This window comes from Phyllostomus hastatus, unplaced genomic scaffold (genome assembly GCF_019186645.2).
Source record: "Phyllostomus hastatus isolate PE091 unplaced genomic scaffold, TTU_PhHast_1.1 phas_contig_29, whole genome shotgun sequence".
NCBI lineage: Eukaryota > Metazoa > Chordata > Mammalia > Chiroptera > Phyllostomidae > Phyllostomus > Phyllostomus hastatus.
In genome coordinates this window covers 24982035-25008434 of record NW_025333835.1, presented here as the reverse complement: position 1 = coordinate 25008434, position 26400 = coordinate 24982035, and the positions used below count along the sequence as shown (strand labels likewise).

General features: G+C 41.2%; 1 protein-coding gene across 1 annotated transcript in view; it reads left to right on the top strand.

Annotated features, from left to right (window-relative positions):
• Window positions 1–16364, top strand: part of KLF12 (Kruppel like factor 12) — a 421669-nt gene extending 405305 nt beyond the window's left edge. The window contains exon 8 of the mRNA XM_045838960.1: window positions 6498–16364. Within this exon, the coding sequence (XP_045694916.1) occupies window positions 6498–6679 (182 nt within the window). The 3' untranslated portion in view covers window positions 6680–16364. The remainder of the gene's footprint in view (window positions 1–6497) is intronic.
• The last annotated feature ends 10036 nt before the right edge of the window (window positions 16365–26400 follow it).

The window sequence follows — 26400 nt, the reverse complement described above, 5'->3', positions numbered from 1 at the left end:
CACCGGGAGGGACAGCAGCATTAGGGGCCTTGTATTCTCAGCCCTAGCCTCCTGCTTTCTCATTTAAAAGTACCTAACTTTTTCCCCCAGATCTAAAATTCTTTGAACTTTGATGAACTAAGGTAACAGAAACCAGAAGACAAGATAGGAATCTTGATTCTGTTTTCTTCTCCCTCATATGCAAATACCATTCCTCCAGCGGAACAGATTGTCACTGCAAATATGTCGAGCCTTGAGTGTGTTATGAAGTTCATTTGTCAGTGTCTGGGGCCCCTTTTGATGAAAGTTAAACAGGGAATCATTTCAGAAATGCACTTCTGAACCAAAGAAAACGCCTGTTTCCTGTTGCAGAAGGTGTTCCTTCTCGGTTGCCTGAGAACACAATGGCGAAACTGATGTGAGAACACGGGCGTTTGGTTTGACCCGAGCTCTTCCAACGGGCACATTCCTCCTCTGTGTGTTGCTCACACATCATTTTAATATGAAAGGGCACCTGTCTTTTGTCTCAGTACAAATTTACCTTTCAGCACGTTAGACGGTGAAATGGGAGGCACCTGAAAAAGTTATTTTTGTTTCGTGAGTTTTGGGAATCTTTTCAATGCCTGGTGTTTTCTTTAGACTTTATTATGCCTTCGGCTGGGTAAATGTCATGGAAATGCATTTAGTGACTCTTAATCCTTTTCTTTAACTAAAATTGAAAGAGACAGCAGTTCTCTTAATAAATCAGTTTGTTGACTGTTTCAAAAAAAAAAACCCTGATGTGAGTTTTCATTTTCCCAGGACACTTTATTAGAATTCCATTTTAATAATGCCTGTGAATATGCACACACGCAGGCTTATCTGCATAGCAAATTGTATTTACTATAAACCCCAAATGTGGACTTACAAAGAATATGTTAGAATGAAAATGAACAAACCCTCTTTTTGGGGTATGTTCTTATTTTAATCTTTACAGGACTGTTTAACTTTAGTAAATAGAAGCTCTTGCTGTTAGTTTTCGTTAACATTTTTATTTTTCAGAGGTTTCCATGGTTTAGCCCAGGTTTTTGTTTTAAGGAACTGAAGGAGGGCAGAAATTGTGCTGGAAATGGTCTGGTTCTTGTTGTTAAATACAGAAAGTAGAAATGGCTTATGGACTTGTCATGAGACATGGAGACCTTCACTTCAGACTTGAAGACCAGGTGGGAGTGAGGGCGTCGTATTAAGCTCCCAGTTACTCAGCTCTTGTCCTTTGATTTTTCTTGTACAGCTGCAACTTCATGTTTCAACTTAAAAAAACAAAAATCACTTATTAAAACTTACCGGTAAAGACATACACCGTGCCATTTTCTATCATTGCATTATTTCATAGGATTAATAGAAGAAAAATCAAAGACGATCTGTTGGTGCAATCAGAACTTTCAAGTATTTTGGAAAATGTAAAAACATATGTTTCTGAAGGCGTTGCCACACGGGATTCTAAGGGCGCTTGTGGGTTAGACAAAAGGAGTAAAGAAGGAGGGCGGGCTGTTTTCATTTTTAGCTTATTTCTAGGGAAAACAGTTTTGAATAATACATCTGCAGGATTCTAGCTCAAATGGATTTAAGGACAGCTCACTCTTCTTGAAAAAATTACGAGGAAGCACGTTTGCTATCACCATCCCTCAGGCAGACGCAGAGCAGCCGTGAGCAGCAAAAGTGTGGGCCCCGGGAGATGCCTGCTCCTTTCATTGTCCAAGCAGCTGTTGCCACGGGAGGATTTTCATGGGAAACCTACCTGCCATTCTGTGTTTTTCACTGACTTTTTAACATTAAACTTAGCTTTCTATTTTCTAGCAAGATTTTAAAGGAAAGAAGTTAGAACTCTGTTCTTTCATTATGTTCTTCAGGGATCATTTATGCACACTACAATATATCTTACAAAGTTATTTATCATTTTAATTAGTTTTCATTCATGTCACAAAGTTAGTTTAGGTTATCTTAATTTGTTTATAAGATTATACCCTTTTAATTGTTTCAAAGCACAAGCATAAAATAGGCTGTTTAATACCATGTAGTAGCCACTAAATTTGCTCTTGTGTCTATTTTTAAATCTTGACTTTAAAGTTCAAAGAGAGCATGCGCCGTTTGTTTATTTTTTAATGAAGTGCCAGGCACTGGGCGGGTGTCCTCAAAACTTAGGTCTCTCTCTAGCAGGGACAGGAGCCAGCTCTCTGTCTTCTCAGAGTAGCCCTCCCCTCTCCCCGGTCCCCATAGCTCAGCCTCTGACTTGAGGGATTTGAAGATAGTGTTTTCTACAAAACTCTTGCTTCTTTTTTCTTTTCTTTCTTTCTTTTGAAATCTGGAGACATAGTTCATAATATGTCACACCCATAATACTGAGTTTTGTGAAGGAGGCAATGGGGGCAAGGAATATTATGCATGACTTTTGGGGTATTAAAAAGAAGGTATACATTTTTATAAGAAAATGTTCAAGGAAAACTCATTTATCACCTAGATAATTAAGTTTATTACTTTTCAGTATACTTTCTCCCTCCTCCCCTCTTAACCCCCCTAATAACTTTACAAACTTATGTGTTATTTTCTTGGTTTTTTTCAAGAGGAAGAAAGCATATGCCTCTTGTATTTTTGAGGTCCATTCCCTTTTCTTTTTCTAAATGGAGACATTTAACGTATAGCATCTTAGTTTCAGGTGTGCAACATAATGATTTGATATTTGCATGTTACAAAATGACCAGCTTACAAAACGATCACTACAATAAGTGTAGTTGACATCCACCAACACACATAAATACAAATATTTTTTTATGATAAGAACTTTTAAGATCTCTCAGCAACTTGCAAATATACAGGACAGCATCCTTATTAACTATATTCCTACCACGCCATATATACATCCCCATGACGTATAAGGAGGGGCTTGTACCTTTGACCACCTTCACCCATTTTGCCACCTTCATCTTTCATGATGGTTTACTGCACTCGATTCCACTTCGCAGAACACATTGCAGACTTTCCACCAAGTTTCCTCAGTCCACATTTGTGTGCTTGCAGAAACCATTGCCCTGACTTGTTGCTTTCCGGGCTCCTTCCCTTTAAAATATCCATCTTAGAAACATTGCCAAACACCTAAGCTCCTACTTTCTGATTCTTCCCTCTGTGTGTCTATCCCCCTCCCAGACTCAGTGGAACAGTTACTTGTCATCGTTTACAGGGACTGTTGTAACATAGTTGTATTCCGGACCCCCCTCCATCCTGACCCTCACTCTCATAGGGAAGACCTTCACTTTTTATGGATCAGAAAAGATCCTGAGAATATTTTTAAAATTCAGATTGAATTGGGTGAGCCTCCTCAAAGAACCACTCACTTTCTGGTGCCAAGAACTCTCATTTCAAAGTATTTGATGTGAAATAGTGTGTGTTTTATTTCTGAGAAGACTGTTAGAATTTTAACTGAGGTCCTAGGTTGAGAATAAGTGATCATTCTGTAGCCAAAATATCCCCTCACGTCCCCACCCCAACCTAACAGTGTGTCTACAAAATGCAGAGGATCAGCAGAGTGTCTATAAGATGTCAGAAAATATTGTAGGCATTCCAGGCTGTGTATTCTCTATGGCAGCTCTCAATTCTACCACCACTGGAAAACTGCTATCAACAATCTGTAAATAAATTAAAGTGGCTGTGTTGCAATAAAAACTATGCCCTGGCTGGTGTAGCTCAATAGATTGAGTGCCAGCCTGCAAACCAAAGGGTCGCTGCTTTGATTCCCAGTCAGGGCACATGCCTGGGTTGCGGGCCAGGTCCCCACTGGGGGCCATGTGAGAGGCAACCACACACTGATGTTTCCCTCCCTTTCTTTCTTTTTCCCTCTCTCTAAAAATAAATAAATAAAAATCTTTTTTAAAAAACTAATTAATGGATGCTGAAATTTGAATTCATATCATTTTACTATGCCACAAAATAGTCCTCTTTCGATCTTTTTTTTTAACCATTTAAAAATTTAAAAGATCATTCTTGGTTTGCATGTTGAATAATAAAACAAGCCACAGACTGGATTTGCCCTGAGCCACGGTAGATTTTCAAGTGGAAAGGACATATATATCATTATTAAACAAGGAAAACAAAAGTAGACTGCTGTAACTTTTGAGGAAGAAGTTAGAGAATGTTAAGTGCCTAATTAGGTATACAAGGACGTCCATAGAGCACCCGAGGCAGTAAAGTGTCCCTATGGCAGTCCATACCAGCCTCTAAGGCCCTTCTTGAGATGTAACAGGAAGCTCTTGTCTCCTTCTCTTTGCCCTTCCTTACCTTCCAGGCCCATCTCAGTTACCGAGCCTCTTCCTCGCACTTGACCTGGAATGGTCAGGTGAGGGTCCAGCAGCTGGTGTGACCCCAGTCATGCTCATGTGACACTTCCTTCCCACACTAGACACACCCACCCTCCCACCACACAACCGAGAAATGCCTTTCTCCAATTAAGAAAACCCTCTGTTCTTAGGCCTTTACTCTCTGTAGCTGCTTCCACAGTAACAGAGGAGACAGCCAGGAGATGCCTGTTGGTGACAGAGTCGCTGCCGAGCTCAGTGCCCCAAAGATGAAAACATCGTCTATATCAAGGTGAACTTATGAGAACCCATGTTCGTGATATAAGTTCAAAAACATAAAGGGATCACATGTAAATAGAAGCATGTCAACATTTGCTATTGATACACTACAAAGTAGTCCTGCCCTCCCAATCTTTTTAAGTTAGGGATTTTGCTGGTTTTCATTTTTCTAATTCTGGCCAATAGACACCTGCAAAAGGTTTTTGTCAGGACATCCAGAGGGAGTCAGGAGCTGAAGTCTGGGGTTCATTCAGTCAGTAGGCTTCTGAGTAAGCTAGAGCTGTCAGTTGGCCCCAATTAAATACATCAACATTTCTACATTTCATTGGTCTGAACGATTCACTCACTTCTGAAAGGGCCATTTGCTACAATTAGCATTTGTTTAACAGTTACATGAAAAATGTTGGGTCCAGTTTGGTCTAGGGTTCGTACATACGTAGGCATTACTTGCACATCTCACTTCAGAGCTTACTAGTTTCCCGTACGTGTGTGTGTGTGTGTGTGTGTGTGTGTGTGTTCCAGTTTTAGTAACTCACTCAAGCACTTGCTTGGCACTTACTCTAGCCTCTGCAGGCACTAAATAGAGGAGACCTGCTCTTTGACCTCCAGGTATTCAGAAACTGGTAGAGGAGAAAGACATCTGAAGAAAAGCTGTATCGTGATTGGTGATTTAATGGAAATAGGAAGTGAATAATTTGGGAGTACCTAAGAAAGTAGCGCTAACTGTCCGAAGGTGTGACAAAGTTTAGATGAGAGAATTACCCCTTCAGCGGTCGCCTAGTGAAAAGCACTAGATTTGGAGCCAAACACCTCCTTTTTCCTGGTCTTGGGCAAGTTACTTTACTACACTGAGCCTCAGTTTTCTCATCTGTCAAGTGGGGTTAACAATATACAGTCTGCAGCTCTATAGTACAAATCAACAAACAGCTCTCTTCCCTTCTCAGGCCCTTTTCACCAGGTGCCACGTGTGGCCAAGCAGCGCGTTGTTGACTGTCGGGTGGAAGGGGTGGAGGAGAGATAGTGTTTGCGGGGTTGCCTGGGGACAGGGCCCCCATTCTGAATGAGAGCCAGGAAAAAGCTCGCCTGGGTCAGCTATTGTCCCGCTCCCCCGGGAGCTCATTTGGACAATGGGTAGCGTATCTTTTCCCGGCAGAGCCTGGGCATATTTTACTGTCCTTACAAGTCAACTGAGGGACCTGGTCAAGTTACATACTTCTTCAGACTGCCTTTTACTCCGAGTTTCTCCCCTAGAACCAACCCAGCGATTGATTCCTCAGGGCTCGCCCTAATTCCTGTCGCTGGAAAAGGTGCTTAAACTTTACACCATTAGGATAGCTTGGATTTCTTCCCAATAGATGGGCAAAAAGTAGATGTTTACAAATAATATGTACTTAATACCTCATTTCTTGGGGGGAGTGGAGTGCTTTACATTTTAATGAAATTGTGCGTATATTTGCAGTGACTGATAAATGGGCATTGCACCCTAAAATAGCCTTAACCATCTCAGTGATCCCCGTTTGGAGTACTGAAACCAAACATCATTAATTAATTAGTTTCTGCCTCAGAACCAAATCAGCCTGAATAGAGCTCTCCTACCCCATTGTAGGCTACTAGAGGTAGTTATATCCAGGAGCCATCGGGTCTGTGCCTTTTGATACTTTGACTGCAGAGTAATATACCTGGAATTGAGGATGCAAGTGTTAACTAAGTTGCCAGATGTCTCAGCAGGAGAGATGAGATTGAAGCCCCCTCTCTGTCACCCCAAACGTGCTGATGGGATGGTTAGGCTTCCTGACCAAGAGTTACCAAATGGAAAGCCCATTGAAAACAGCCACTTCCCAGTATAGAGTCCTGGCTTGGTTATTACAGAAATGAGATGGAGCACCAAAGCGTGTGTCCCTTTGTCTCTTCCAGGGGAGAAACCCTACAAGTGCACCTGGGAGGGCTGCACCTGGAAGTTCGCGCGTTCGGATGAACTGACGAGGCATTACCGCAAACACACGGGAGTGAAGCCATTCAAGTGCGCGGACTGTGATCGCAGCTTCTCTCGGTCAGACCACTTGGCACTGCACCGCCGGAGGCATATGCTGGTGTGAGGAATGCTGCCCGTCCAGCTGAGCGAGAGAGCTGGATCTCGGAGCGGCACCCAGTTCAGCAGGGCTGAATCCCCTTCACAGTGTTAACACAAAAGGGCATCACCATCCCACGATGTCTGAAACCAGAGCAGGAAACAGAAGGAACACTTCTCCTTACAGTCTGAAGGTAAACCCCATCGCGACTCCACGAGCATCGGCCTCACGCTGGCCTGGGAGATCGGTGGCACGAATGCCGAGGAGACAGGCATAGTATCCCGTGCTGTGTACTCTGCCATTTAAAGATGTTTGTAGCTTGTACATTTTCTGAGCTGTCAGACATTTTGTTATTGATACTTTAAAGGTCACCTACCGCAAATTGATGGCTAGAGCGAGACCTTGTAAATGGGGATTATTCTCCCATCGTCCCACCCCCGAGTCCCTTTTTACAGAAATTTTAGTTCCCATCTGAGTAAGACAGAATGCACCTCCAGTCTGTTACCAGCAAGCAGCATGAACGTAGGCAAGAAGAAGGTGTTGGAGAGGTTCCGTGACCTGAAGGGAAGGGGCACCTGGGCAGCCCTTCGCAATAGCAGTGGCCGCAGCTAGATATCGCCCGCGACTTGTCACTATGCCATGCCCGGAAGAAACCCGACATTGAACCTTTCATTTGTTTGTTGTTGATTGTTTCTGTTTTGTTTTGATTCTGTTTTGTTCATCTGTCCGAGCGGAGGGGCAGCGACACTTCGCTGGGAGTCCAGCCCCGGTGTCCGCCCTGGCACGGACCGGCACGGAGCTGTCCTGTAGTTGAATAGGAAGAGCCTGTCTAAAAAAACTACTGCCCCACTTCAAATTGCAGTGTTCTGTCACCTAGGCATCATCTCTTCCTGGCCCTAGTATTTGATTACAAGGAATCAGGGGGGAAAGAAAACTTTCTTAGACACACTGGCACCAAGGGAAGAAGAGGTGGGGCTGCCCAGGCAAAGTCAGTGAACATGAAAAATCAGACAAAGCAGAGATGGAAATAATGCGCCTCTTGAGGAGAAAAGCAATAATGAATAAAAGGACCTTCCTACAATAACTTCACTGAGGACTCACGTTACCAATTTTCATCCTTACTAAAGGGATTGTAAGAAACACCCCAACATTTTAGATGTCTTGGTTACATTTCCAGCACTGAGGTAATCTTTCTGCTGTTTGTTGCCCTGCTTGGTCGACTACCACAATTAAAGATTATGCTCCCCTTTGCTTGTTTGAAAACGGTTATTTGGCGACTGGAAAGGCCAGGGAGGCAGGGCAGGGAATTAACTCACAGGTTAATGGGTCAGCCCTCCTTGGAAGCGAGGCAGTGGAGAGGGAGCACTCCCCGAGGAAAGCCTGACACGGTGCTAGTTTCCTCCCTTGGAGAGCCAAGGGTCAGTGGCTCTCCAGCAGGTTCTTCTACACAGATTCCACTTTCTCAGCCACACCAGGGCTCAGGGGTTCTGCGTCGGCCTCTGCAGGCATGTGGAGCCCACTCATCCTAGGCTGAGGGTGAGAGGAAATTGCAGTCCCATCAACCCCCGAAAAATAGGAGCCTTTTTGGCAGTTAGCAAATTATATAGTAAACAAAGCAATACATCACCAACAAGCATTCTCTCAGAAAAATTATCTTATTATTTTCCCCACTAAAAGCTGTTTTTTCAGCTTTATGTGGCTAAGGGGCTTGGTGAGGTTTTTAGTTATTGTTGTTAAGATTTTTTATAGCTTAGATATAAATGTTACCAGCATATAGCTAGACCTTTGCAGTATACTTTAATTACAAACACTTGATTTTGGGAATCGCACAAATTAACCTCACAATATTACTAGCTCAGTTTTAAATGTTTGAATATTATGAAATAATTTACAGTTGCAGAATTATCCTTTTTAGAATCATCTTCTAATTCAGATAATCTTATTCTGATGAAGCAAGAACTATAAACCTTGAAACAAAGACAATTTCTGTTGGATGGTATTAAAAGAAATTTTTTTTAATCATTCAAGCAACAGCATAATGATTTTCAGGTCAAATTCTGTCTTCAGAAATATGTGTTCTGCATTTTCTGCCAGGTCTGAAAAATTCATCAGCAATTTTTTTCTCCAACAAGGGCTGCAATTCGATTGATAAATAGCTTCTTTAGCTACACAATCTACTACCCACCAAGCACTGGGATTTTTTTTTTTTTTTACCAACTGGAAAGTTTTTTTATCTGTACTGTATGTAACTCCTCTTCTCCTGGCCTGTGACCATCGGGAATGAAAAAAATGGTTTCTTGACGCACGCCAGCATTGGTCATGGTTATTGGTCAGCAGCACAGAACAGACTGGTGCACACAGTCAGGGAACTCTCTTCACCAGCCCCAAAACCTGGTTGGCAGGCAGTAGGTGCATCGCTCAGGTGAAGTGTAGACTTGATTTAATTCTGTCTGCTCATGAGAGGAGCCAATCCTGTTCTGTGCTGAGAGATGTCTTGAGAGTGTTACAGGTAGAAATGGTTTCTAGAATTCATAGAACTGACAGGCAGTGGGAGCTTCCTGAGTGACAGCTTGATTTAAATTTAGCACCGAACTACATGAGCTGCTCCTCTCTAATAATATGGGAAAGATTCAGGAAAGTGAGTTTTTCTTCCTCATCCTCTGAAAGTGGAAACCAGGCTGAGACAGTACGTTGACTGAGAAAACCCGTCAGTGTTCCCCCTTTGACTTGTCCGTTCTTCTACGGCGGGACCCAAGCACAAGGAGTGAATGAGTGGCTGGTCTATCCCCAGGACTGAAACTTACTTGGGGCTTGTCTCGGGACATAGCAAATGCTCTTTGTTAAGTTTTCTACAGATGATTTCCCATGGAAAGGAAAGTAGTTTGGGAGAGGAAGAACGGAATTCTTAAGTGGGAATATCTTTAGGCATAGAAAAGCCTCCTCTGTTTTGTCTTCTGTCCACTGTAGCCTCTTTTTCAAAAGCACAGTAGATGATGAACAACAGCAAAGTAGTAGAATCCAGGGGACTCATCAGAAGTTCCCTAACTAGCAGCATTCTTCGGTTTTAAAGTTGCAGCTGTTCAGTCACTTTGCAGAAGGACATGTGCATGTTTGGGAACTTCCACCCATGTGGCGCAATGGCTTGAGAAGCTGCAGTAAGCCTATCTCTTTGCATTGTGGAGATGTGAGTTCAAGGGGGTTAATATTATCTGCAAAGTTATAAGGTTCAGGCTTTAAGGTTTAAATAGATTCCCCAATCTGAAGGTGTTAGAAAAAAATTCGCACTTTCGCATCATCCTCCAGCCCCATCCTGTCAATTGTGTGTGGATTCGGAGAAGCCCGCTTGATAACTTGTCTTGTGTTCTGAAATTCCTAATGGCTTCACCGTGAAGGTCATACTGCTGCCTGGCGTCACTTCTGCAGAACACTATAGGACATTTATTAAAAAAAATAGTTGAATAACAGTAACACAAACCACATTGGGGGGGGAAGAGCACTTTTTTCACTTTAAAGTTGAAGTGGACAATAGGAAGAGGATTTTCAAGGGGAGAAAATCTTACAAAAAGCCACCATGTTTACAGTGCCAGTTGCAGGTTAGAAAGGCCATCCCCTTAATGGTTGAAATTTGAATAGCTCACGCAAAGCTTGTGGTCATTTTTATACAACTTTTTTTAACTTCAAATTGCCATTTGTGTTTTCAACATAAGTGTAATCCCACACTTTGAAATCAGTTCATTAGAATAATAACATGTATATGGATAAAGGTGTAGTATTCCTTATTCTGTACTTTATTTATTATACTTACCAAAGCTGCAGTTGAATAAAGCCGGAGAGGTGAGGCCTTCAAATGTATTAATACGCCTTTGTTATGTTGTTATGACTGCTTAGAAATGTAGCCATAATGTTGTTATAAAGGTGTCTTAACATTTATAGTAAGGATTGACAGAATTTCAGCAGTGTTAAGAATACCAGCATCCATGATATATTGAGTTATAGCCTTCATATAAAGGACCGAACATGAGGTAACTCTTACGAATCATAAATAGGCCCAGGAAGCCTTAATACTCATAGTCCATAATCCAGTCTCAGATTTTGCTTTTTACTGATCTAATGCCTGTAGATTTAGGAAGTAAATGTATCCTCCAACCTCATTGACCAGCTCTCTTCCTTCAGTTTTTCTGAGGTAGTGTATCTCATTACAAAAATCTTTCACTTTGATTTGGTTTTGTTTGAAAATGAGGTTCTGTAAGTGGTGTCTTCCATATTACATTTCTACTTATCCCTACACTGCCGCCTACTGACCATCCCGGGCACCGCCAGTACATGCTCACCTGTACGCACACCTGTATATGCAGCAGCCAGGGGGCTCCTGAATATCAACAACCACCTTTTTTTAAAAGAATGAATTTGTAATAATCCATGCTGTCTACAAATGTAAGTTATTTACCTTATTAGGGAATCAGCTTATAATGCTATATATGACTTTGCCTGCATTTTATAGTTAAGAAGTGTACATAAAGATTTTAAATGCTATATTTTCACAGGTTCATTATAGAGTAATGTCTGTTTAGCAACCCATGTCCATTGGTACTTTAAATATGCTAAATGCTGTGCAATTGCGATAGAAATTCAGATTTTCATAAGAAAATGAAATTGAGGATACTGCATCTTTAAAAAAAAATCGAGTGAAGCTATTTTATTGTATTCGTAACCTATGTGATAATGGAAAAAGTATTTTCAAACTCACAAATTTTTCAGAGGTTGTAAATAGTTTGATGAAGTATGTCGGGGAAAAGAGCTTCTAGTTTTCATCACAATAAAAAAAGAAAACCTGTTCAGATATGCCTTGTATGTCTCACACACAGTCAGTGGTGTCGCCACGGAACCCGCTCCCACTGTCCCACAGCACAGCCGTCGTGCGCTGGTGGAACGGAGTGGCCACTTGTCTCAAGTTAGCCAGGGTGGTTTAAAACACAGTGAAGTCATTTTAAGTTGCAGTCAGCTGATTCCAAACTCAAAATGTCTTTACCTGAAAAGGGGGAAACAGCTGCACAGGATTTTACTTGTGCTAAAGAGAAGCATCGAGCAATTGTTCCCTTTCCTCAGTTATCTTCCTCCTCAGCCAAGTAGTTCTTGATGAAAAACAAAACAAAACAAAACGAACAACAAAAAAAACCTGTACAGTGTTTATTCATGTTTAATTCCAGGGGGAGTACTTTTAGGAGTAGCTAAGTGTTGACAAGATTAAGTGTTATGGATACGGCCACGTGTTTAAAGGAATCTATACTGGCAATAGTAATAAGCTAATGCCCATTTCCAGAAATGAATTGAAAGCTGAAAGTGCCTGTCAGTGAACATTATGACCAATGAGCTATCCCTAAACTTTACACAGCAATAATTCCTCTTCGGACTGGGTTTTTCCTCTACATTTGGGAACACGTGTGCATATGCACATAGTAAATTGGATCTGTTCACACACCCACAAAACACTCTTGGGGCTTTTGAAGTATGCCCCATCTTGTTTACGTGAGCATTTATTAATTTAATCTTACATACAGAATGTAAGAATGCCAATCTGAATATTAAAGTTGCCTTCAACATACACTAGGGCATATGGCAGTTAAAATTTTGAGATAAAAACTTCACTGTGATTTGCCGCAGACTTAGGAAGCACTGAGGAGGCCTCAAAAAGTTTTGCTTAGTTAACAAAAGACAATGTGTTTAGAGTAAAACACTAGAAACATTTGCTTGTCTTACTTTATTTTCCCCACCAATATCAAATGCATGAATCCATCTTTGTTTCCCCGTGTCCCTGATATTTTCTGTTTTCATCCAGGAGCCATTTTGGAATGAACATCGACACAATCGTTTATCCCTAAAAGGTCTACAGGAGTGTAACTGACATTTAGTAAGCCAGCCTTTAACCAAAGTTTGCAGTTAGTCCTGGAAATTTCCAGATACACATTTAGAACCTGACAACCTTTTCCTATAATTATTTACTGCTGAAATTGGAGTCATGAATAGAAATATACGACAAGATTTTATGGATAGACAAGAGCCCTGAAACTCTCCAGCCCTGCCATCTCAGCACAGATCCACCCAAACAAGCTACTGAGGGCTCTCGGCAAAATTATACTCCTTCAGAGCCAAACATTTGGTCAGAGTAATTGAGCAAGTATAATGGTAATTAAACACTCGGGCTTTAGACAGTGGGGACAACCAGGGTGGACAGTGTTCTCTAGAACCAGACCCCAGGCCGAGAAAGCCATCTGGCCTTCCCTCCTCCAGGTTTCAGAAGGGAGAAGGAGAAGGAAATGAGCCAGGACGGGGTGTGAAAGAGCCGACTAAGTGTCAAAGGAAAGCTGCTGGGTTCCTTACCCTCGCTGAGTCAAGTCTCCTGACTGGGCTGCTTTCTGGGAGCTGTCAGGAAGTACTCAAGGAACCTGAAAGGTCAAAATTTAGCAAGCCATCAAATAATGGCTGTGTATCAAATGCTTGCGATGTGCCAAGCACTGTACTGGGTGATTATTAGACACATTACCTCTCAGGTGTACGACACGACAGTTCTACACGTTACGGCTGGGAGACTGAGGCGCAGAGGGAGTGGCTGAGTTGTCCTCCGACAGGGAGGTGGGGGTGCGAGGCTACCTGTCGCTGCCTCTGAAGCCCGTGTTCTTCCCACGCTGCACATGTGCTCCCAGCAGCCAGCTTTCCCCATCTGACTCTTCAGTAGTTTCTGTTGTGGAAGCGTAGTCATCACATTTTCCCAGTAAGAAACAGGGACCTGATAGAGCACGTGATTGGACAGTGGTCCAGAGGATTTGAAATCTGTCTTCTCCTCAAAACTCACACATGAAGGGTCACTACAAGGGACTTACAATAAGCAGGTGTCTCCCTGAACTTGTCCCTGTCCTCACACCACTGTCCTCCTAAATGTGTGGCCTGAAGATCCAGATCATCAGAACTCTTCCCTATTTCATAGCATTTTAGCCGGAGTGGGTTTTTATGATTCTATGTATCTCTTTAGGCGTACTGAAAGCCTTTCCACCTGTGTAGCCCTGCCAGACTCTGCTGAAGGTGCATCTGAAACTTTGACCTCCACAGAGCTGGTTGTTATTAACAGAGCCCATCCTTGGCCATTGTTAATGGGGTGGCAGTCGCCAACACTCAGGCGATGAGCAAGGAGAGATAACAGATCAGTCCTTTTCAGATTTCCCACCTAACGGCACCGCCTTGGACTGTTTTAAATAATCTTATAAATAATTTGTTTATAGTATTGTTAGTTTAATTGAATTTTTGGTGAGAAGCCGGCCAACATTAGAGAGATGAAATGCCCTCCTCCTTTTCTGTGTAGAACCAGGTCTCTGACAGTATTGATTCATAGAAGTACTAATGGACTTAGAAAACATTAAGAGAATGGCATTTCTCATGGTGTTTCTTTTTCTGAAAATGAGTCTCCTGAATTATGATCTTTCTCCCTGTTACTTGGCTGAGGGAAGAGATCAGCCCGCATAAACAAATTCCCTTCTGTGCTGAAAGCCAGGGTTCCGCATACACAGCCCACTTCGGGAAGGTTTCTCTTCTCAGTTAATTGGGTTTCACAAGCAATAATTTCTCAACAACAAAACCACAACTTTCAGTGAGATGAAAAGAGATGAATAGTGGAAATACTCTCATCAGTACCTTTTTCATTCTAGACTCCATCTCTAGAAATTCAGAATATTTGAGACAAGAGAGTCTGCTCTTTGTGTAAAGCAAGAATCACTGGCTCTTCGTATGAATTATTCTATCTTGCTTTTCCAAAGCAGGCTTACCGAGACTTTTACAGAGATTGATTTTTTTGTTGTTGAGAAATGAGGGCGCATAGAAGAGTAATAGTATTTGGGTCAAATTCTAGTAAAAGTGCCCAAGTAATCTCAAAGTAAGATATTTTAAAGACCTACCAACATCTTTCCTTTCTGCTAATTTCATGCTCCAAAGATACAGCATAAAACATTATATAGAAAATGCTTTTGGCCTACTTGTGCTTTTAGTTTTCCCAGAGCAGAGTTTTGTAATTACATCCAGGCTTTAGTATATATTTTGTTCCTCACACTTTATTACATTGGATGGGTATTGTTGAACTGGGGCACTGGTGCCTATATTCAAGGCTCTTTCCTATCAACTTGTCTGTCCACAATTTGTTGTGTTTTAAATTCATGTTTAAAAGCCACCATCCCCCCACGGAGCGGTGGCTGTCTTGTTTTGTTCATGTCTGTGGGACGCATTGCATCACATGGCAAACCACCTCTGTGGAAGTGAGATAGCTACTCACAAAACCAGCTTTGAAAACATCGTCTTATGTATTATGTCATCCTACATCATTAATGCAATTATGTGCATCATAACACATTCATTTTTCAAACAGAAGAAACCAGCAAATTCATGTTTGTCCATAGAAGAATGTACTCAGAACTTTCTGTGTTGTGAAACGATGAGAACAGACCACCTTTAAGATACCCACCTGCCACTTAAAATGACTTAGTTATAATTAGTAGTAGTCTAGACATTGCTTTCGGTGTGTGTGTAGGGGGGTAGGGGGGTCAACTCAAATGTCATATTCTTTTGAAAAAAAATCAGTCGCATTTAAAAAAAATATGTGGGAATAAAGAAAACCATCATCTTTGGCCAAATCAAGCAGGCATCTTTTTCCTTTTCCTTAACATTTAGCTCATTATACATGGTGATTGGATTATAAAAATCTATCTGTGTGAAAGTACAAAAATGTCCTTTAGGTTACAAAACTGTTATTCCAGGCCTGAAGCCCCTGGACAGCAAATTGAATAGATGTGCTGCATCTGACCCACTTGGCGGATGTAATTTTACAAAAGACTCTTGGGTCTCTGGCCCCAGAGAGTCCGAGTGCCCAGAGGAGGGCCCGCGCGTTAAAGTGGAAACCCCACCCCCAGTGATGCTGGCAAGCAAATGTGTTCGTTTCTTAGATCTTCATTTGGTTTTCTGTTCAGAGTTTTCATTACAAATGAATTTATTTCTCCAGCTTATCTAAAGATCTAATTTCCCAATAGTTTCCTCTGCATTTATATACTCTGTAGTGTGTAGGCAGACCCTGTTATAAGTTTATTAAGATTATGTAAGTGTTGTTCTTGTATTTATGTATAGTGTATGTATTGTAAATATACTCAGAGCTTTTTTCCTTTTACTGTAAAATGGTGATTTTTTTTTGCCCTATGATGATGTAAAGGGATACCCCCAATGAGATTCTCTCAGAGGATGATTATTCCAGTCTATTCTCAGAGATTTAAATGAACAAGTGTTATCGTTTTTAATGGTGTCTCAGACATATTCTGTTGGTGCATTGCTTTTCTGTATTCAACTTTCCTATGAATTGAGCTGTGAACTGAATAGAGTTTAAACCTTTAACTGTATGCATTTGTATAATTATCTGAATGAAGGCATGAAGGTTAAATAAAGCATTTTGTATGGAACAAAACTCCCTAATTATTATTAAGGCTGACTCAGACACTTTGGAAATCACAGTTATTAACCATCCTAATTAAACCTTTGTTATGAAAAGTTTTACCATTTCTGTGTAGTAATTTAAAACACAGAACTAGACTCTATATTTAAAAATGCACTGGGTTTTTATTTCATAACAACCAGCACCCAAAGAGGGATTCCTAACTTAATATTTTAATGAATGTAAAACTAAAAAGAGGTCCAGAAATATGAAGTGATATAAAAAATACATCTTTCATGGTCTAAAATTGACTTTCCATGGGTTACAATTTTTTTCAGATGCTGTGTTGTCATTTGAATGTAGAATAATCCATCACACACAAGCCAAGGCTAGACGATTTCTAAATTTTAAAGAAAACTGAATTGTAGAGGCTTTTGAAAATATAACCATTAAGGAGTAGAATGTCTAATAGTTACTAAAATAAACACTTGAAAAATCTGTTTAAGTATCTTCCTATGTATTGTTCTTCTACTGAAGATCTGCTAGAAAAATTCATTCTAACGAAGAGTAGGGTAGTAAATACGAACAGTTATAGTGAACGGTGACACGTGATAGACGATGATTAAAATAATGTCTGAGTGCTTCCTAGGTTCTGGGAAGTGTTCTAAGCGCTGTATTTGCCCCGTTATTCATCACAAAAATCTTGAGTTACGTTGCAGATGGAAACGTTAGGCACTGAGTTTAGGCAATTTTCCTCGTCAGTCTGGTTCAAGTGTTGGTGTCTCAACCACTAAAAGGCTATGGATTAAATGGAGGGAAAAGGATGGAAGAGGGGAGGAGAGGTCAAGGTGAAAGAGAGAGTTCATAGCAACAAGGATCATACAAAATTGTCAGCAAATACCTTTGGCTCTGTATATACAAGTAAATATAAATAAGCCAATCAAAATACCATCCTTCATTTCATACCCAGCAAACCATAGTGTAGTTTAATAACTCTTAAAAATCAGAGACTGAAATTAATTTTGGCTCTGCCTACCACTGGTCAAATCCCATGAGTCCTGTGAACTCTTTCTGTGCCACTCAAGGACACTGTGTGGGCGGGGCTGTGGGGCTGCATCCCATCCAGCACACTACTCCCGCCTCGGTCAGGAGGACCAGTGCCCTGGGGCTTTGACTTCAGGCAGCTCTAGGAAGAGGGTCCTGATGAGTGATTTCTCTCTCCCAGAGAGAGCTTCCCTCTGTGGCTGTCACAGCGCCAACTGGATCAAAGAAATCATGCACTAAAAGATTGTAAGATTGTTTGAAAATTAAGGCAATAAACCATCAGTACATTTTTACTAAATTATTTGTGAAGACTTTACTTATGCCATTTTAGAAATATTCTGTGAAGGTAGAAGCCAACAAATTATTCAAGTCTCTCTTGTTCTACACTCTGGTGAAGCAGGGCAGTAACTGGTAGGGCTGAACCTAATTCATTCAATTACTTCACTTTGGATATGACTTTGTAAAGAAATGACAAAGTGAGTGTCAGATTTATGTCCTTGACCCAATTTTCCGATAGTTCTCTTCAGGCCATGCAAGCAGCCAAACCAGCTCTCCAGCTTTATTTTGTTTGTTTGTTTGTTTGATTCGCCACAAGAGGTTTTGTCACAAGGATAGACTAATGAGACAGTCTCGTGAGATAGGTTACAACACTGTCTCACTCTCCAGGTGAACACTTGTCGATGTTTCTTCTAGCAGTTGACTCCTGGGTACTTCCAGGATAGGTGGAAGTATACAGGCGCTACATAATTCCGTAACTTCCTCAGGCCTCAGCTGTTCTTTGGGCATTTTGCTGGAGTTGTGATTTCTACTCACTACTGATGGCTTCATTGTTTCTTATTCTCTCCAGTTTAATGAGTCCAAAACAACAGCATGAAATAGTTAAAAGCACAGAAGTAGCAATGTGTTTAAGATTAGAATACCTTAGGGCTTTATCAAACAGAAAAAATATTTCAGTGCTAGAACAAAATTATACTCCCTAAAAAAATTACTTTAGTCCCAAATGGCCACTGATGATTTTCATACCATATAGTGCATTGTCTTCCCACCAAAGTCGCACGGTTTTCCTCAATACAATGAGTTCCTTGTGCTTTGTCTGAGCACTGTCTGGATTTAATATATTTCTCTCCCAGCAGTGTAATAAGTATAATTTACATCACTTCCTGTTCAGTCTAAATTCACCAATGAACGCCTGCCTACACAGCCCATACACTTGAGCGATTGTCTATTTCTGAAATAAATTACATTTTCTTTGTACAGAAACAACTTTTACATGATCCTTTTCGTTTATAGTTGCACTGTGTTGTGTGTGTGTGTGTGTGTGTGAGAGAGAGAAGCACAGTTTTATGAGGCCATGATGACATCAGCAGGTATGCTTAAAACAGGTTCACTCAGAAAGACTCCAGAATTGCTTAAGTACATGTATGGCCATCACAATGCCCCCTTTTCTCTTAGGAGAGCTACAGTTTTCATGCACACATTGCAATCCCATACTTTGGAGAGGATTACACAGTAAGTCTGCGTAATGAGCCTCTCTGATGTCTGGGTTCCTGAGAGCTTTCAGACTACACCAAAGATTCAGGTTAGTTCTAGCATCTCAGGGGTAGACATACTGCCACCTCAGACTCCGCTGAACTCCTAAGCGTTACCACAGACCAGGTGATGAGGTAGGTGTGGTTTTCAGAGCCCCTAGAGCTTCCGTTAATGTGGCCAGTACATTCCACTGCCGAATGAGGGTCTGTGGACCCTACTTCCACTTTCATGGCCGAGTTGGAGTCTTTGCTTTCTAACATGTTCCACAGGAATCCACACAGTCACTTGGGCATTGGTGTTGCTCTTTTGTAATATATGCAACAATATCACATATCTTAGGTGAGAATTTAAATATATATTTGATATGTGTAAAACATGGGGGAATAGTTAGGAAATTCACCAAGTGTACTTACTTATTCAGCCTCTCCTAACAAGTCAATGTTATTATGGTTACTAGTAACAACTTTTACCTATATAAAATAAGGAAAAACACATATTTCAGTTATTACATTGTGTAGGTATTATGTTCGTTGGTATGGGGCCTAAAAATTATACCTAAGACATAATCTCTGACCAAAAGTAGGTTACAGCCTATTAGGGTAGATAAATACACAGTTCTACAGTATAAGATACACCACCGGAACTGCTAAAGGTGTTACAGAAATCTACAGGCAGGGAGAACAGCTGCAGTCACACAGGCAATCAGAAGGCCTCAGCGCCCCCTGAGGTCCGTAGGTATTACTCATAGATGATCGGATCCCTAACTCCACGCCCAGCGAAAGACGGGAGCTCTCCCCAAGGGTGTGTGCAGCACTGGGGGAGGGCAGCCGGGCTTCTGGCGTTGCCACAGTCACCTCGTTCCCTTGGTTCAGGGATCATTCCAAGGTCTGAAACGTGCTCCCTCTGTTCCCTGTCCTGTCGGCCTCTTCCGTGATTTGCCACACACGCGCATGCGCACACAAGTAAATTATATGTGTATTGTCTGTAAATTTCAGGCTTTTGATCCGTTAGTGGCAAATAAATCCAATTAGTGCATAATGACGAACATTTTTCAAAAACTAAATAAAGAATGGGATGGGACAGGATGCTGTAGGGTGTGACACAACGGAATGGAAAGGAAAAGAGGATGAAAAGCACATTTTGTTTCAGTTACGTACACACGGGCACGTGTGAGACACAGTGCGACCCAATGTAAAAAATAAAGTTTGAAAGCCTCTGGCGGACAGGCCTCCCCCGTCTCCCCTGCCCAGCGCCACCCAGGGCAAATCCCGTGATTCCCACGCTGAGCATGATGGTTAATGTTATGTGTCAACTTGGCTGGGCCACAGTGGCCCGATACTTGGCCAAATGTTACTCGGGGTGTTTCTGGAGGGTGTTTTTAGTTAAGATTAACATTTAAATTAGTGGACATTTAGTAAAGCAGATTACCCTCCATAATGTGGGTGGGCCTCTTTCAGTCAGCTGAAGGCCTTAATACAGCAAAGACTGACCTCTTTGGAGGGAGAAGAAATTCTGCGAGAAGATGGCCTGTGGACTTGAACGGAAACTGTTCCCTGGGTCTCTAGCCGGCCAGCCCACTCCCTCAGATTCTGGGCTCATCAAGCCCCTTCCGTCATGTGAGTCAGTTGCTTAAATTCATTCTCTGTCTCTCTCTCTCTCTCTCTCTCTATATATATACACACACACACACACACACACACACATACACTCGCACACATATATATATTCTATACACATATATATGCATATAATTATGTGTTCTTAAAGAAAGTATAATAAACTAACTGATAATTAAAATTTATTCACGTGTCAAAATTAATACCAGTAGGTGACTTACAAATTGTATTCCATAATCTTCCATTGGAACTTCCCTATCTATATACTTATGGTAAAATATGAAATTTTTTCAAAGTTAGTAAATAGGTTTTTATAAACATATCAAAGTACTTTATCAGGAGAGAATATTGTAAAAAGTTCAAAAATTTTTAAAATTACAAGGTGCCAATTCACCTGCAAGCTTCTGCTCGGACTCTTTGCCAGTGCCCACACTCACTTCAATGCACAGTCTTATGAGAATGTTAAAATGTCTTTTTATTTCTGTGACTTCAACACTTTTGCATCTTTTCAAAGAAAATCTTTAGGATAATCCACATTTGGAAAAAGCCCTAGATTGATAGCATAAATCATATACGAGTCTGTCTGTAGAAATAGCTTTCATTCGGTTATATGACTATCAGGTGGGTTTCAAAAACATTACATCATAAAAAGAATTTTGAAACTCAGAATAGTAAGTGGTAAACAAAATTCACTGAAATGAGATAGTAAATAAATGTCTAATCACTACGTTGGCCACTGAAACTGATAGGATATTGTATGTCACTATTACTTCAAAATAAATTTTTAAATATCTGAAAAATAAATCAAAAGGAAAAAAGAAAATAACTTGTTTCTTCTTCCAGTAAAAAAAGAATATGTTGACTGTGGCTCTGGCCAAGTAGGTAGCAGTAGAGATTAAAATCTTAATGTTCCATTTCGAAATGTGGTTTTCCCTCACGTCGCAGCCTCGCGTGGCTGAGCAGCAGGCCCTGGGGACAGTTGGGGCCCCGGAGCAAGCAGGCCTGAGCTGACACAGCACCGCCCCACGGCCGAGGCAAGTGGAGACAGGCCACCTCCTCGCCCTGCAAATTGATGTTTTCCTTCTTCTTCCCACATTGATGTATTTTATTCCAACATTGTCATTTCCCATCTTTTATGAAGGCTCTTGTAATCTTAGAATCATTCAGCTCAGAAGGGGCCTAAAAATTCTTGCACTTCCTTTTTAAAAAATGTATCATCTACACTGATGTGGCTGTCCTTGTTCACATAACACCAAACAATAGTGGCTCTGTTGCAATGTGTGATTTCATTTATTCACTAATGTGCTAAGTGTATCCAATGAAGTGTTTATTTAGATTTTGTTCATGTTCAACAAACTGCTAACCATTGCCTACCTATTTCCCACCATAAATAGCTATACTTCCTCTTTGTCTTGCCTTTTTGGGGGGGACCGTGGTTTGTGAAATGCTTGCCGTCCACGCGGGGGTTGGGGGTGCGAGGACAGTATTTTCTGTGGATCTCTGACTGCTGGAAGGGGTGCCTTTCTAGTAAAACCTTTAGGACACCAAAAATGACAACGGCCACTTTCTGACTCCTTTGCACTGTTTAATCTCTTGGCATTCTGTGTTTATAAAGACTATCAACTACACAAAGAGAGGTAATAAAGTTCAGAAGAAGATAAAAGCAGGAATAGCAAAGTCAAGGTATTTGTAAAGCTCTGTAAATCTGTTAAGCAGAAGTTGCCATTTAATCTTCACATGCAGCAGAGTCTCAAGGTTAACTGCTCCATAAAGCTCCGTGTGGGCACTGGTGTTCAACAAGCCTCTTCACTTCCTTATCAACTAAAGAAGGACTCTCCCATCGTATTTCTCCCAGGTCAGCTTCTTTTAAATGCATTATCAGTGAGCAATTCCCGGACCTTAGATTTAAGAAAGCACCAATCAGTTGGCCTCAGTTCTCAAGCATAACACGTTTGATGTTTGTAAAAAAGATTGAGCCTGGTCGGGTAGCTCAGATGCTTAGAGTGTTGTCTTGATACACCAAGGTTGTGAGTTCGATTTCTGGTTAGGTAGCATACAAGAAGCACTCAATAAATCCATAAATAAGTGGAACAACAAATCAATGTCTCCCCCCTACCCCTTCTCTCTCTCTCTCTAAAATCGATTTTAAAAAGCTTTTTAAAGATTTTATTTATTTATTTATTTGTTTATTTATTTATTTATTTATTTATAGAGAGGAAGGGAGGGAGAAAGAGAGGGAGAGAAACATTGATGTGTGGTTGCCTCTCATGTAGCCCTCACAGGGGAACTGCCCATCAACCCAGGTGTGTTCCCTAGACTGGGAATCGAACCAGCGACCCTTTGGTTCACAGCCGGTGCTCAATCCACTGAGCTATGCCAGGCAGACCAATTTAAAAAATAAAAAATATATATTGAAAGTGGCTTCAGTTGATAATGGGTGTGATGTGGCATTTTTGATTCCGTGAAGGGGGAAAAAAAGACTTTCCACCCCACTTGGAAATAGATTCTTCTCCACTTGTGCCAAAGGAGCTAGATTAAAAAAGGAAAAAAAAGACTGTAACTGTGTTTCGAGGACAGAGGTTAAGAAAGGAACTTACGATAAAAATACAGTGGTAGAGACACAGCCTAAGTCTTTGCTACAAAAGGTTGCAGGTACTGGAAACATTAGCACAGTGCGAGAGCATTCCCTTTAAGGCCAGGTGGCTGTGGTTGCAGATATTGGCTATTCGGTTTCCCAGCAGAGGGACGCCTTCAAGTTCGCCGCCTGAGGAGACTCTTCTCCACACTGGGGCAGTGACACCCCGTTCTGGGGTGCTGTGAGGTGTGCGTGGGATGCTGCAGATGAAGTCCACGTGGCAAAGACTGCCCAAAGTCAGCCTTCGGGAGGGACCTTGTTGGCATTCCCAGCTTCTCAAGGGAAGGAGTCTCCACTCGACTGCTCAGCAGGGAAAGGAAAGTTCAGGAGGCTCACCTCCTGCAATTCCCCACCCTCGGTGTTCCCCCCCGCCCCAGGGGAGCAGCAGTCACTTGCCTGTTTCGTGAACTTGGTGAAAGAGCCAGCACACAGCACACAGCGACTTGGTCCCTTCCCCTCTCTCAGAACACCCTGTTCTTAGGACCCGCTGGTTCTCGCTCAGGTTCCAAGCCAAGATCCTTTGGGCACCATCATTGCCTCACATCGGAATGTGGTCCATCTACCTGTGATACCCCTGTAAAAGTTAAGGCAAGATTTCACTTTGGGAATGTGGGCTTTACATGGGACAAAGGACATCACAGCTACGTAAGTATGAGACAACACCTGCCTCAAGCATACACAGATGCGTAGCTACTTTATTTTGGGGTCAGCTAAAATACCCCTTCTAACCCACCTGCCCAGGAAATAGGTTCCCTGTTTGTTCACTCGTGTTTGAAATTATACATTAGACTGTGTTTATTTGCCTATAGCTTCTTATCACTCAATAAGCCTGGAAGGGCAAAAGTGGTAGCCTTATCAAGAGTCAAGCCTTCATCAGAACTATATGAGTCTAATATGGATCTATCACTGGAGAGAGAAAAGCAGCTTTGGTCAGAGGAAGAACGAAGAGAGTGCAAACACTGCCCTCCCCGTGCTTGTGCTGTTTTCTCAGTGGCTGCGGTTACGTGCAGAGGTTGGGAGTCATAGAGTGGCCAGGAGTGAAGGGAGAAGTGGGCAGGTTCATGGAGGGGAGATAAGAGCCCAGGAAAACAACTTCAGTTTATCTATCATTTTGCTTACGGAAATTCTGCCAAAGGGGTACAGGACGTGCTACTGAACTGCGTCCCGCACACACCAGAGGCCGCACAATCAATATCCAGGAGGATTATTCCATCTAATACCCAAATGGAAAATTGCTCAGAAAATAAATTTCCTACAAATTGCTTTATTGAAGATATATCTCTTACTTGAATGTTCTGGGCAAATCAAAATTGAGTAGTTTGCTATTTGACTGCAAACTAATATCAAATGTCAATTTTTTAAAGAGAAAATAGGAAGAAGACTAGAAAGGAAAAAATAAATTGGGAGACTTGTAGAGTACTATTTTTTTTCTGTAAACTTATGTTTCCCCCACCCCTGAAAGAATTGAATGGCCCTCTGGGGTGGTGTTGAGAATTCATCAAGGTAACAGATGATAACTTGTCAAAAAAATTGCTAATGTTTTGATGGAATATTTACATTAGAAATGTTGCATCACTAAATAGATTCAGATCATATATTTTATACATATAGCTTATATAACTTACATATGTATATATTTATTCTTACATGTTACTATTTGTGAATTTATGAGTATATTAACTCAGTATATTTTTTAGCTTCCTAAACTACTTTGTGTCTGTTACTTAGGGGACAGTTTTTTCTATCCTGAACAAGATGTTTGATATGATAATATTAATGAGCTGAAATTCAGTGCAATGAATTTTCATGCTGTAGCTAGCCCACAAAAAAATTTGTTTAGGTATGTAAAACACACATTTATTCAGCATACAAAATTCAGTACGCCCAAATGCTTCTTCTCTGTATTAAATGAACCCCTACACTGTGTCTAAAGACAAGTTCTCTCTCTTTTCTGGCCAGTTTCCTCAAGGACAATCATCATGTTTCTGCAACTTTGTATCCTCTGTGAGCACCTCCTAAAACTCTGGGCACAGATGCACGGGCAAACAACAGTTAACATTTATTGGGCATTTATCACACTCCGAACACTGTGCTCAGGTCTTTGCATGATTGTTATTTTCATCTGCCCCGTAATCTTACTTCTAACATTATTCCATTGTATGGATCAAGCACCTGATGTTCAGGTTGAAAGTTGAACTTCAAGTTGAAGTTTAACAAATTTGTCAAAGGTCACATGACTAGTAGAGGTAGAGTTAAGCCCATGTTTAAACCACTAGATGCAAATGAACTCATCTGTTACAGATGTTAAATTGTATAATAAATGAAGAAAATGTACACGTACCCACAATATTTTTTTTTCTGAAGACACAAAAAAAGTACATGTTGTAGAGAAAAACTCAGGGTGAGTCTAAGCCAATAAACCAGGCTTGGTGACCAGCCGCATGGCTTACTAGCTATGTGAGTCATACACAAATAAATCAAGGCTTGCTGATTCTCAGGGTTTTATCTGTAAAATGAGGGTGATGCATAGTAACGACTTCATAGGATGATAGATCGTTTAAATAAAATATGACATCTCTAGTTCAAGGTTCGGTTTACTTTCCTCTTACCGTAACTCCCTTTACCCACTGCATTCCCACAAAGGAAACTTGGGGGGCTGTGAAAGCTAATGAAAGCAGAGGGCACCATTTGAAGATGCTGCTTTTGTTGTTTCTGCTGCTGCTTACCTAATTAAAACATCTGATCTTTTATTGGCCATGTGAGAGGGTGTTCCTTGTTTCAAGACAATGGATGTTTAAGCAAATATTGAAATAAGTTCGTACACATTTGGCCAAACTTGCCATCTCTCTCTTGTTTTAGCTTGGTTCCTGATTTTTACCAATGACCTTTTGTCCAACATAAGAGTGAATAAGCCCTGGACTTTCCCAGATTAAAAATACACATAAACCTGGAAGCGGCCACCACAAAATATCACTGTGTAAACACGATAAAATGCAGAAGTAGATCATTTACATTCAATGAGTAACAAGGTATTTGCAGGAATTAGCCGTCCTTGACCAGCCCGATTCTGTCCATACACCTTATGTTTTCACTTTATTGATGCCTATAAAATAAACACTTCTTGTCTTAATGTGCCTCGGTTCAGCATTCAGCACACAAAGGGCTATATTTTATGGCTGTGAGCCACAAGTCAACCTCCAGACAAATTTATATGATTCCTTTTCTCTCGCACAGCTCCGTGTCTGCTGTGGAGGTCTGCACCCCTGGGACTTTCGATTAGAATCAATAATTTGTTGCACGAGCTGGTTATCCACAAATGAACACTCCCCCCTCCCCGCATCCTTCTGTTCCTTCCAGCCACCTTTTGGAAGTTTTCATTACTGTGTAATGTAGCTATTGTTCTGGAGAAAGAATCAAAACTACTATCGTAAGAGCATCGTGTGTGAAGACGGTAGAGAAGGAGTAG